Source organism: Rhinolophus sinicus, chromosome 14 (genome assembly GCF_057876585.1).
Source record: "Rhinolophus sinicus isolate RSI-liver-muscle chromosome 14, RSI-T2T, whole genome shotgun sequence".
Taxonomy (NCBI): Eukaryota; Metazoa; Chordata; class Mammalia; order Chiroptera; family Rhinolophidae; genus Rhinolophus; species Rhinolophus sinicus.
Genome location: NC_142514.1, coordinates 146,233,956 through 146,247,447, shown reverse-complemented (window position 1 = coordinate 146,247,447; position 13,492 = coordinate 146,233,956). Strand labels below are relative to the sequence as shown.

At 49.0% G+C, this 13,492-nt stretch overlaps 1 protein-coding gene across 2 annotated transcripts in view; it reads left to right on the top strand.

Annotated features, from left to right (window-relative positions):
* DENND5A (DENN domain containing 5A) overlaps positions 1 to 12,850 on the top strand; it is a 77,358-nt gene extending 64,508 nt beyond the window's left edge. For both annotated transcript variants that reach the window (XM_019728812.3, XM_019728807.3), the window contains 10 exons: positions 551 to 635; positions 1,084 to 1,212; positions 5,200 to 5,321; positions 6,827 to 6,972; positions 7,568 to 7,686; positions 8,042 to 8,223; positions 8,818 to 8,900; positions 9,404 to 9,527; positions 10,163 to 10,331; positions 11,826 to 12,850. In XM_019728812.3, the coding sequence (XP_019584371.1) occupies positions 551 to 635; positions 1,084 to 1,212; positions 5,200 to 5,321; positions 6,827 to 6,972; positions 7,568 to 7,686; positions 8,042 to 8,223; positions 8,818 to 8,900; positions 9,404 to 9,527; positions 10,163 to 10,331; positions 11,826 to 12,009 (1,343 nt within the window). In that variant the 3' untranslated portion in view covers positions 12,010 to 12,850. The remainder of the gene's footprint in view (positions 1 to 550; positions 636 to 1,083; positions 1,213 to 5,199; positions 5,322 to 6,826; positions 6,973 to 7,567; positions 7,687 to 8,041; positions 8,224 to 8,817; positions 8,901 to 9,403; positions 9,528 to 10,162; positions 10,332 to 11,825) is intronic.
* Positions 12,851 to 13,492: the final 642 nt, after the last annotated feature.

The following is a 13,492-nucleotide window of genomic DNA, read 5'->3' as shown; positions in this document are numbered from 1 at the left end:
AAGGGATAAACTGTAGCCAAAAATTCTCAATAGCTCATTGATGAAGATACTAAGTTTTACACATTGGGCCAGATGTGAGCATATAAGGGTATTGTATGCAGAGGCCCTGAGCATTCTGGGACACATTCTTTACACATCCCTTTGGCCTTTTTGTAGCCCATTTTGAGGCAAGAGCAGGACAAGAGTAACAGCTCCAAGTGGAAGCATTCTTTCCATGGATTATAATGAGAACATGCCAGATTAGGAACCAGAGGACCTGACTTTGCCACTTGGTGACTGGGCAAAGCAGCTAACCTCTGAATTTCAGTTTCCTCCTCGGTGATATCTTCCTTGGCTATCTTATAAGTTTTTAGAAAATTAAATGAGATAATGTACATAAAAGTATTAAATCTGAAACCTAGTGGGTACTTAATAAATATTCATGAAATGATTGATCAAATTGTTACCAAAGCAACCATTTCCTGTAGATATTTGTGGTTTGAGATAAGAAAGCTAGTCACCTATTTGGATAGTCAGATCTCTTTGGACATGACAGACTTTTTTGTTCTAGGAATACTTCTTGATTCAGAACGGAGGAAGTCCGATGCCAGCTCAGTCATGTCTCCCCTGAGAATCTCCCTCATTCAGGATATGAGGTCAGTGTGGGCTCATACGTAATAAGCCACTAAAATCCTTTCAGTTGCTGCTTAGGTGTCCACTTTAAATAGCAGGGTGTCACTGACTTGGGCTTCGGCGGCGTCTCAGTTAACCAGGAAGCCCTTCTCATTGGTCTTGTGCTTCATGAGGCATTTGTAGAGCTGTACAAGCAGTTGGGTTTCCTGACATTTTTGGAGAATTATACCAGAGTACCTCAAGGCCCAAGGGCGCTGAGGTTAGCCTGGCTTTTTGAGAGCTGTACTGCAACACTTCCCCCAATCCCATCCCCCACCCCTCTCCCGTTTGTGGTGAGACTATCCTGGCAAAGCTACATGGAAGCACAAGGATTGGAGAACAAGGGAGATGGAGTCTCCCAGGATGGGATAGGGCTGCCTCAGTTCATCTCCCACCCCACCCTCCACTTCCTTTTTCCCATTTCCCCTTCAGGCACATCCAGAACATCGGGGAAATCAAGACTGATGTGGGAAAGGCCAGAGCATGGGTACGACTGTCCATGGAGAAAAAGTTACTTTCCAGACACCTGAAGCAGCTTCTCTCCGACCATGAGCTTACCAAGTAAGGCCACTCCACCTGGCATAGAACCAGGCTCTCAGGAATGGTCGGGGGATTGGAAACCCCTGTGTGGGAAGGGGGAGTATTCATTATGTCATTACTGCTATATTCAGCTAAACTCAAATTGCATATGAAGGTTTTGAAGCATTTCTTCTTCTCCCTCTTAATCTGTGGAAGAATAATTGTGCTATATTTGTTCTCCCTACCTTCTCAGTCTGCATGCCCCAAAATGGCTTTCTTAACAAGGTTGTGAGAAGGCTGGGGTCCTCACTGGGTACCTCAAAATTTTGGGGCTCCTCTCCTTGCTGCATTTAGGTGACTTGTATACCTGGGCATAGGGCATTTTCTCGGTCTCTTTCCTCTCTTGGGGAGGAAAGGATTGGAGAATTAAAAGGAAACTTCTAAGATATCCCCTGATCGAATTTGTTTTCTCCTGAGCCGAGGGCAAGCCCAAAGCAACCAAGTCCTTGCTCTTCCTCTGGAGCCTGCCTGAGTCTCCCTAGAGCTTACAGGGCTTTCAAATGACCCTTCCAGGCCCTCCCTCTCCACACTTTTCACTCACAGAGCGAGGGGAGAGATTCCAAGGCCCTCACACTCCCAGGGACCACTAAACCCACAATTCCCTTCTCTTGATGTTACATCTTTTGCATTCTTTCTGTACCCTAGCTACTAGAAGAGGGGGCGGGGGGGGGGGGAGGGCTCTGCCCCTTCTTTGCCTCAGACTACCACCTCTCTGTCTTTTCCTGTATATAATATGTTTGGCTCTTTCTTTATTGGCAAGCCTGTTGGGCATTTTTGTGTAGCAGTTCTTTAGGCATCTTTTCATCGTTATTATGTATGTGTGACTTCCTGTGGATGATAAAGCAGAGGAGTGGACCTTGGGGAAATTTTCTGTGAGCCAACTGATTAAACATTCAGAATCTGTTTTTATTCAAAGTGGAAATATGACTTTTTAGACTGTTCATTGGGTGTGTAATCCATAGCAAGAAACCAGGTTTAAAACTTGATAGGTTAGAGAGCTCACCTTGAGAGGTTACAAAATAGTAACTCTGAAAGCGGTTAAATTTGATTCCCTATAGGGACCAAAAGGTTTAGGAATAAAATTTGAAGATTGGTAGGCCAACTAAAAGAGAACTAGTGTACACGTGAGGCTGGAGTTTGGAAGGGAGAAGTTTGCCTACCAGATTCTAGAGAACAGTTGTGAGTGGTGGAAAAATCTGTCGCTGTAGCTGTGTGGGCACCAGGGCAGAAGTGTTTCCTGCTGGCCAGTGTAGGCGTCATCTCAGGAGAGGCTGCAAGTCAGCAGGAGGACAGCAAAGTCCTGAGGGGTTCAAGTACAGGAACTGTGTGGAGGCAGGGTGAGGTGGCCATACATTCTGAAGGAAGACGTGAGCTGGCCCCTGTACACTGGGCTCCACAGCGGTAGGTCTGGGTTGGATGAGCGCAGAATCCCGGGCAGCAGCAGCGGCGCAGACCTCAGTGAGGAAGCTGATCATGCTGTCTTTCTACCGTAGACCCGCTGGAGGGGATAAGCTCCGAGTTTACTCAGTCGGTGGTGACGTCTCACCTGATCGTCTGATTTCTGTACTACTCTGAGTGAAGGGAAAATGAGGAGGGTTTTGCTGCGACAGATTGCATTTTGGATGGGGCACAGGGGGAGAAAAAGGGGCCATTTATCAAAACCTGCTGACTTTTCCATCCTGCCCTCTCATCTTTCTCTCCAGTTTGTTTAAAGCTCCAGCCACATCATACCCCTCAGCTGTCTCAGGATGTCTGCAGCCCTTTCAGGGACTAGTCAGAAGTTTTCTTTGCCAAAGTTTGCCGGGACTCCCCAGAGAGTCCATTCCTTCTCCAGGCACCCATAGCGTTTGTTACATATTCGTTCATCCCTGTTTTACCACTAATGGCTGAATTATCATTATCTAGTTGTTTACTGCTTATTAAAGTTTGTTTTCATTGGTGTCATGAGCCATGTACCTTTCCCAGCACTGAGCCTGTTGCCTGTCACCTAGCAGATAATGAATTGTGCACATAAAATGTGTGCATAGTTGTACAGATGGGAGGAGGTAGACAGCCTTGGAGAGTATATCTTCATAGAATGTTCTTTGGAGATGAGGTATGGTGGAGGCAGGGTAAGGTGGCTGTATGTTCTAAGGGAAGAAGTTGGTTGGCTCCTATGTAGTGAGCTCTCACTCTTTCTCCTTAACGTCTCTGCAGTGACTAATACTGGCAGTGCCCCCTTTACCTTGAAATGCATGGCTGCCATGGTCCTATACCATCCTGTTCTCCTTCTCCACTTACTCTTTCCAGGGTGTTGGCTTCCACAGCCCTCAGTTCTCTACACGTTCTTTCCACTCTCTCACTTAGTCGTCTCACCCATTCTCACCCATACCTGAAGCTCTAGCTCTGACGTTTCTTCCGAGCGCCAGTCCTTCATTTATTTCCATTTAGATATCTTACCTATAACTCAGAAGGAGCAAAAGCATGCTTCACAGAGTCTTCAGTGTAACTATCTTTCTTTCTCTTAAAATTTCTGTTAATGTCACCATTATTCTTTCCGAACATCTCTCTCCTCCTTGCCGAGGTTCAAAATTTGCAGTCAGTTTGAGTCCTTGCTCTGCTTTACCTCCCATGTGCACATTTCAGGTCCTTAGCCTCCACCCCCACCTGGCTCCTTACCTACTGCCTCTACCGTAGTTTCACCCTCATGCCCCTTCACCTCTCAGCTACACTAAATTTAAATTTCTTGTAGTTGGTCATGGCTTTCCCTTCACTTCTAGGGCAAATTGCAGAAAGCTATTACTTGCAGGGCAGATAGCAAACTCCTTCGCCTGAATATTTAGGGCCTTCCTTCATTTGGCTCTAGCTTAACTTTCAGCCTCGTTACTAACATATTACTTCCCTGAGCTGTCAACTCTAGACAAACTGGTTCTCCCACCCTGTCTGTCTCCTTCTACACACCTGTCTAAATTTTCCTGTCCTTTAGGCCCCTGTTCTAGGACCATTGAAGCCTATGGCTCTTTAAATTCCCAGAAAGAGCATTTGGCAACTCATTACATGGTGTTTACCGACTTATTCACCTAGACTGTATTTGAGGATGGGTGCTTCCCTTTCCAGCACCTGCACATAGTAGACCTTGGTTGGTGAATTATCTGTTGAAAGTACCGTATAAACCTGACTAGGTAGAACTTCACAGATGTGCTGAATCCCCTGCCTCTCCGGCCACGGTGATTGGCAACCAGTGCAGTTACCTTTTTCTGTCTCTGTGTAGTCCTCTGTGCTGAGGGCCCGTGCGTTTGGCTCTGTGTCCAGCCTGCTTGGGGAGGGCATGACTGCTGTGCAGCTGCAGAGGGCCTGCCACGTCAGGCAAAGGAGTTGGTCTTGGATGAGTAAGCAGTGGGGGGAGGCGTGGGGACGGAGGGAGTTTGACAAGGACAGGAGCTGTGCAACTCCTCCTTGCCTGTGACCTGGGTCATTCCCTTCAGTGCCCCTTATTGCCCCTGACGCTGTCCTGGGCTTACCTGCACATTTAGAGCAGTGTTCTCACTCATGGGTCTCAGGTCTGCTGAGGGTGTGACACTAGCCCCGGTCATGAATGGTGGTCACAGACCTCCTGCCATTGCTTCTCCCACACCACACACTGGGGTGATGCCCTCACTAGAAGCCCGAGAGGGCCTGTGTGTCCCCTGAAGGAATGTCATTCCAGCCTGTGGTCTAGAAAGGACATCCCATGACCTCTGACACTTTACATCAGTAACATCAACCCTTGGACATAGGTAGAGTTTGGTTTTTGTTGTTTCTGCTGTAGCTTAAGCCATTTTCCCTCTAGCCCTCAGAGTAGCTGGCTTTGTTCCTTTTTCAGGTGGCCTTAGAGAACTTGAGGCTTGACATCTTCCTCTTCCCTTAGCTATCTCCTTCCAGGAGTGAGTAATTCTAGCCCTTTCCTCTCCTTTTGGCTGGGAGACTGATATATTGCCTCCTTTCCGACAGAAAGTTGTACAAGCGCTACGCCTTCCTACGCTGTGATGACGAGAAGGAGCAGTTCCTCTATCACCTCCTCTCTTTCAATGCCGTCGATTACTTTTGCTTCACCAATGTCTTCACAACTATCCGTGAGTAGCCCTGTGCCCCCACTAGCCTTCTCGGGTGCAGTCTTCATGAACCTGCCTAAAGCGCTGACTCACCGCCTCCCTTGTAAAGAAAAATGATCACTTGTACTTTTGATCTGGCCTTTTGCTTCTGGGGAGAGAGGTACATTTGCCTCGTTGGCAGTGGTTTTTCTCTGAAGCTTCTTATTCTTGTTCTGAGCTGGGGGGCTCAGTCCTTTTGGCCATCGTGTTGTCACTGTGGTCCTAGGCACTGTTGTGGGAACCTAAGGTAATGAGGTAGAGTAGGGTGCGGTGGTGGAGCTCACTGCCCTCTCTGCACGCCTGTAAAGGAATCTTCCCTTTTGTTTTGGGCTGAGAGCTCCATTCAGCATCACAGAATGTTTCAGACCAGCCCAGGGAAACACAGCTTCCTGAAGTAGCAGAAGGAACTCCAGAGGGTAGTGGGAGGTTTGGGTCCTGCTCTGCCCTAACCCATTATGTTTCTGTCAGCAGTCTGCCCCTGCGGCGGACCTCAGCCCTCCTATTTGCAGAATGACGAGGAGGGTTCAGAATGATCTAGGGAGGGCCTCTGGTGCCTCATCTTTCTTTGGTGCCAGGACGCTCTGTTGGGTAGAGGGTAGTCTCTGAATTTGCCCCATGGCTAGTTGTTTGGCCAGTGACTCAGCGGCCTCAGCCGTGTGGACTCTTGTTTCTGTGTGACGCCTGTCCTCCCTCTCAGAGACGAGTGCTGTAGGCTTCAGTAGAAGCAGCACTGAGCTGGAATTTAGGAGACCGGAAGGAAACTATTTTCTCTCTCAGTCCCATCTGGACTTGCATACCTCCCTGTCCATGGTGTGTTGAGAAATCCCCAAGAATTTATCCAGCTGCTGAGCCCAAGTGTTCGCCGAGACCTCTGAACCTCAGAAAAGGCATTGTAATACCTGCGTGGCCTCTCCTGAGATTGTCATTGGAGTTCATGAGGTGATAGATTTAAAAGTGCTCTGAAAAGCAAGTCATTCAGTGCAGTGTCAAGTTGGTGATATTGTTTAAGGAAGAGGTTCACTTAGCTCTGAGCCTGTATATGGACTTGGATCTTTGATGTTTGGATGGTAACCCTGGGAGGAGTGAGACTGAGGGGTGGATTGGCTAATATTCTGAACCAGCCAGAGACTACCGTGTTTCCCCGAAAATATGACTGAGCCACAGTCAGCGTTAATGCGTCTTTTGAAGCAAGCATTAATGTGAGACCCGGTCTCATATTATATAAAAACCAGTCTTATGTTATAGTAAAATAAAACTGGGTCTTATATTAGTGTTTGCTCCAAAAGACGCATTAGAGCTCATTGTCTGGTTTGGTCTTATTTTCAGGGAAACGTGGTAGGTCCTGGGGACCTGCTGCTCTGGGCTCTGCCCGAGCTGGTCCATCAGTGGCCACAATCATGCCAGCAGCCTGGGGCAGGTCATGGCCCTTTCAGGTACAGGAGGGATTCCTGACCCCCCTCCATGCCTCTGTGGCTTCCCCTTAACAGTGATCCCTTATCACATCCTGATTGTACCGAGCAAGAAGCTGGGCGGCTCCATGTTCACTGCCAACCCATGGATCTGCATCTCGGGAGAACTGGGGGAGACACAGATCCTGCAGATTCCCAGGAACGTGTTAGAGATGACCTTCGAGGTATGTGTTCTTCGGGGACCACACCTTCAGGCTTTGTGGGGATCTGGGTTTGCAGCAGCTGCTTTTCTGGAGCCTTCTGCAGGGTTTTATGGAGACCTTGCTCTGCACAGTGTTATACACCAGCCCAGCTGACCTGTCCTGACATGATTGGAGGCTGGAGCCCCGGGTTGCCCTGAGTGGGGGACAGCTGGCCCTGCCTAAATGGTCTCTGGCTGGAAGGCGCTTCCCCATCTGGACTTGCATACCTCCCTGTCCATGGTGTGTTGAGAAATACCCAAGAATTTATCCAGCTGCTGAGCCCAAGTGTTCGCAGAGGCCTCTGAACCTCAGACTGCTGTCCCACTTCAAGAGCTGCCTGCTCCCAGGCCCTGTTCTCCCTCTAGGCAGCAGCATATTCTTTCTCAGCCGTGGGCCCCCCATGAGACAGTGCTGTACTGCCAGCTTTGGTGGGAAGTGGAGCCATGAGCTCTGCCCCTGCAGATGCTGAGGCCAGGTTGCAGGCAGCCAGTCAGACCTGTGGCCTCCGAGGAGTGCCGCTCTTTTCTCCCACTTTCTTGACCTACCCCATCTTCTCTATTTGGTTGTTCTCTCCTAGTGCCAGAACTTGGGGAAGCTCACTACCGTGCAGATAGGCCATGATAACTCGGGGCTGTATGCCAAATGGCTGGTGGAGTATGTGATGGTCAGGAATGAGATCACAGGACACACCTACAAGTAAGTGTTCCTTCAGCTGTGCTGTGAGGTAGTGGGACAGCCTGTGCCACCAGGGGATGTTTGATGCTTGGGTTTGTGGACTTCTCAAGGAGACCCTTTAGGTTGTGACAGGATGAGGCAGCTTCCTGTTTGGCTCTGCCTCATGCACCTGAAAAAATAGCATGGTTTTCCAAGCGAAGATGTGTGACAGATTCCAGGCCACCCGTCACTCAGGTGGCTTCCCTGATGACACACGGTGGGATGGATGAGCTTGAGGGTCCGCAGGGATTGGCTTTGTTGATGGCTCTTGCAGTGCAGCAAGGGGAAGGACACTGGAGGACCTGGCCGTTCTGACAGGCCATTGCCTGACCTGCAGGTTCCCATGTGGCCGGTGGTTGGGGAAGGGCATGGATGACGGCAGCCTGGAGCGGGTCCTGGTTGGGGAGCTGCTCATGTCCCAGCCCGAGGTGGACGAGAGGCCCTGTCGGACCCCACCTCTGCAGCAGTCCCCCAGTGTCATCCGGAGGCTCGTTACCATCTCACCTAGCAACAAGCCCAGTAAGTGGGGGAAAGGGCCGGACCCCCGTGCTCCCCAGCCTGGGAAATGTGGGCAAGTCTCTGGGAGCCCTGATACGTTAGCCCAAATCCCAGCCTGTGTAGCTCCCTCAGACACCACTTCTAGCCACACAGCAGCCTCTGGCGTTTGTCGCCCTCTTCTCCGGATTGTTCGGGGGGAGTTGGTACTCTCCCTAGAGGCCTGGAAGGAGAGGGGAGCTCGATGGAGTCTGGACTGGATCCTCTGTACTGTTTGTATGTGATCCTAGAGAGGAGAGGGGCCGACTTTCTGGCTTTCTCTTTTCTGATTCCTGGGCTTCACAGCCAAATCTTGGCCCTGTTTTGGTTGCCAAAAGTTCCAGGGTTAAAGGGAAAATGAACTTTATAGAACTCTAAGGTATTGGCTTTTGTTTTGTTTTCCCTGCCCAAGATTTTAGGAAGAGCTAGCTGAGCAAAGTTGGGTGGGCGAGAGCCACTTTTCCCAGGGTCCAGGCCGTCCTCCCCCCTGGAACCCTTCCCATGTCCTCAGCCTCTTGCTCAGTCACCGGCATTGTTAGCCTCTGACAGTGCTTAGGGATGTTTCTTGATTGTTATCAGAGCTGAACACTGGGCAGATCCAGGAGTCCATTGGGGAGGCAGTCAATGGCATCGTGAAGCACTTCCATAAACCTGAGAAAGAGGTGAGTCTTCCTGCCCCCAACCAGGGCCTTAGATTGAATGAGAGAGAATAATAGGATTCTAAGCCTGTGTGCTTGGACTGCACAGCGTGTACAGTGTGTGTACCTCTGCTTGAAATTTAGCAGATTCTTCCTCTGGGGGCTTCTGCCTTGGGTTACCCTGTTTTCTTAACTCACTAATGATCCAGCAGAGTCCCTGGGCCCCTAATGAACAGCGTGTATTTTGTCTTCTTCAGAATTTGCCTGGGTCTCCCTGAATAATGGCCACACTGGCTTTGTCCCCCTGGTGGGGACCCAGATCCATCATCTGTTCATTCATCCATTCATTCAACAGCTATTCACTGAGAGCTGTTCTGAGCCAGGCACTGTGCCAGGTGCTGGGGAAATAGACAAGGTCCCTGCCTGTCTTTTCTGCCCTCCCAGCTGTGGGCTGTGGATTTGGGGAGGCCGTGGTGGGAGGGCAGCTTGGCTGAGGCAAGCCTGTCACTCTCCTGTTTCCTTACTAGCGAGGCAGTCTGACGCTGTTGCTTTGTGGAGAATGCGGCCTTGTCTCCGCCCTGGAACAGGCTTTCCAGCATGGATTTAAAACACCCCGTCTCTTCAAAAATGTCTTCATTTGGGATTTCCTGGGTGAGTTGGACTAAGGTATGAGGGTGGGAAAAGCGTACAGAGATATGGGGACTCACCAACATAATATGGGGCTAGCTGGTGCTGTGGTCCACTGGGGCCCGTGGTCCAGAAGCCACATCAGGCGATTCTCAGATTAGATCTGTTGTTTGTTTGCCCTGCCTTTTCTCAAAGGTAATGATAGAAGCCCTCCCCAGCCTTCACCCCTCACGTCCTGAGAACTGGACAGGAAGGATTCTTTCTAGGCACCTGTTGTATAGTACAGGCCTAGTTATGAGCCCTCCCCCTTCTTCTTAGATCTAGAAGACCTGTTGATGGCACTGGAGTCCAAGCCCTGGGCTGCACCCACCTGGGTTATTTTTATGCAAGGAGCTTCTTCCTCAAGAGTTGTTTCTAATCTTCAGACTAGGAAAAGGACCATCTTTATATCAGGGGCTACATAAATTAATTTAAAAAAAAATAAGGACAAGGAACATACAGATCATTTTGAAATGTGACCAGTGCCATCAGAACACTCACATTACTCTCATTGAGTTGCCTACGTCAGCGTGGAGAGGCCCATGGCAAGTGTCCTGCAGGACAATCAGGGACAGGTCGGTGGGGAGCCTTTGTCACTGGTAGGCTTTTCTCCTCTACAGAAAAAGCACAAACCTACTATGAGACTTTGGAGCAGAATGAAGTCGTTCCTGAGGAAAACTGGCATACACGGGCCCGGAATTTCTGCCGATTTGTCACCGCAATCAACAATACTCCCCGGAACATCGGCAAGGACGGCAAGTTTCAGATGTTGGTGTGCTTGGGAGCCAGGTACTGCAGCCGCACAGCCTGAGTACACAGCAGCCAGCCTGGGGTGCTGGCGTCTTGGTGTGGTGCGGGGGTGGGGAGTGACAGGTTAATGACCAGGAGCCCTTGGGCAGGTGAGACCTTAGGGCTTCCTAGAGGCTCTTAATTTCTTCAATGTACCATGCATATGGGTGTGTGTAACTGGGCAGAAGGGGCCACATTTTGATGGAAAGATATAAAACCACCCCACTGACGAAATTTGAAAGAGAGATTACCCAGTCATTCCTTCAACAAACATTTGAATGTGCCAGGCCTTGTGGAAGGTGGCAGGAATGGCGCTGAATAAAACATGGTCCGTACCACGTAGAAGTTCATTTATCCCAATTAAATACGGTACAAGGCAGAAGGTTGTGAGAGTCCAAAAAAGGAAGTGCAAATTCATAAGGTATGCTGAAAATGTAGAGGAGAAAGATCAGAGAAGGCTTCGGGGAGGAGGCTGTAGGATAGGGACCTTGAGGAGCTGGGTCAGAGAATCCTTCCCTGTTAGGACAGATTTGTTTAATCAGCGGACTGAAATGATGCTAATTTGATATCATAGAGGGTGTACATCAGAATGGGCAAGACTGTTAGAGCTATTCCAGTAGGTCAGGTGAGAGCATGAAGCACGAATAAACTTAAGGCAGTAGTTTGTTCAGGTCACAGAAGGGAGGGAACTGGTGTAACGGTTAAAAACAGACTCTGCAACCAGATTCATTAGGTTCACATGTCAGATCAGCCACTTGCTAGCTGTGTTATGTTGGGCAAACTACTTAACATCTATGTATAAAGTGGATAATAATAGCACTAATACCATGTTTCCCCGAAAATAAGACTTAGCTGAGCAATCAGCTCTAATGTGTCTTTTGGAGCAAAAATTAATATAAGAACCGGTGTGATATGATATGATGTATGATATGATGTGATGTGATATGATGTGATATGATACGCGGGTTATAGTATATAAGACTGGGTCTTATATTAATGTTTACTCCAAAAGACGCATTAGAGCTGATTGTTCGGCTAGGTCTTATTTTCGGGAAAGCACCATAATCACTATGTGGATGTTACGTAGCTCTTAATATTCCCAGTGCTGAGAGCATGGGGAGAAGTGATTGGCTATTGGGATGGAGGCAGTGGTGCTGACTGGACCTGGTGTCTGCTTGGTGGTGGGGTTATCTAGGGAGGGCGAGGTTGCAGAGAAGGAGGTAGAAGGCCTGGTGGTAGAAGACGGGCTGATTTGGGTCAGACTGGGTTGGTGTCCTGCGGCCAGGCAACCCACAGTGGGAGCCTTTTAGAGCCGTGTGAGGCCTCTTTGCCAAGCCCTGTTACGGAAAGAAAAGAGGACTGTGGGGAGCTAGCTGTCTGCTTCTCCAGCTTCAGACTTTGTTTAAGGAGTGACGGAGCAGTTTCCCCGTGGCCTTGGACTAACCATCTCCCTTCCTTTCCCTTCTGACCCATTTGGACTGATCTCGCCGCCAGAGATCACCTCCTACACCACTGGATTGCCCTGCTGGCCGACTGCCCCATCACCGCGCACATGTATGAGGATGTGGCTCTGATCAAAGACCACACACTGGTCAATTCCTTGATCCGCGTGCTGCAGACATTGCAGGAGTTCAACATCACGCTGGAGACGTCCCTTGTCAAGGGCATCGACATCTGACCTCCCAGCACCAGCTCGCAATAGGACTGAAACAGACTCGCCCTGCAGCTCTGACCTTCTTCCCCTAGCGACTCAAGCGAGTTGTGCAGGACACAGAGAGGAGATGTACACTCACTGTAAAAAGAAAACTAGAGGATTTTTGGAATAAATAATCTATTTTAGAGTTTATTTGCTGATTTGCCTTTTACACACTTTCATGTGAAAGAGTGATAGGGAGAGGGAGACGAGGTTGGTGCCGCTTATTTTGAAGCTGGTGCCCTCGCTCGCCATGGCCGCGTGCTGGGAGCCTGCGGCCTCCCTGGACTGAGCCTGGCACTGCATGTGGGGCACTTCTGCTTCCTTGCCCCACCGCATTAATGAGGCCATTCCACATCGTTTTTTAAACTAATGTTTTCTATATTAACATTATTATGGATATTTGGCTTTCCCAGACCACACACAGGTGTGCTGAGCGGGAAGCCCCAAGCTCCAATCAAAGGGATTTTTAGTAGTGCCTCTACAAGCACTGACGAGTCAGTCCCACATCTTTTCTTTTTTTGTCAGTATTATTTGGGAAGAAGACATGCCGAGATGTATCGTCGTGCAGAAAATCACTTTTCCTCTTGGCACGCAGTTGCACAGAAATAAACATAAGCATGTTTTAACAGGTTTTCCTTTTCTTTTTTTTATTATTTATTTAACCCTCCATTGTGTGTTTTAAGTCTTTCTTTTTTCTTTTTTTAAGGAAAGAAAAAGCTTGTCACAGTCTAACTGGCTATGTTGTTATTGTTAAATTTATGTTGTTTTGCAACTTAGAAACCAGCTACAATATGGCCCACTTAATAAAACACCTGAAACAAAACTGCGTGGTTCCCTGATTTTTTATGGGGGTTTATGAGCAGTGGGTGGTGGAGGATGCAGTGTGGTCTGTCTGAGAGGACCCAGCTGCAACATCGCTTCTCTCCCTTTCCTAGCTTGGGGCTGTGGCCTGACCTGAATGCCCCCAAGGGCTGGCATCTCCTGGGTCTTGCCTGCTGTAGCACCGGAGCTTTCATAGCTGTTAAATAGCTATTTGAGAGGGACACGAACAAGGATTATTTTCCTACTCTACAGAGGAGGAGGCTGAAACACAGAGGGGAAAAGACATGGTCAAGGTTGCAAAAATTGTCACTTGACTGATACAGGACGGGCCATTTCCTGAAGGGTAAGGAAGACAGGTATGGGAACACAGGACGCGTGAGATCCTGTGTGCCCTCAGGAAAAAAAAAGCTCTTTCTTGAGACAGGTTTGCTTTTCCTGGGATGGTAGGTGGAGCTTTATGGGAGTCCTGGGAACCAGCTTCCTTCGGTTTTATTCTTCAACTAAGCTGCTTTGGCAGGAAGCTCTGGAAGTGTAGCATGATCAGGTAGAACACCTCAGAGCAATCAATGTCCTCTTCCGTGTTTCCCTATTTCGCATATGCTGTTCCCTCTGCCTGGAATGCCTCCCCTTGTGCCCATTTCCT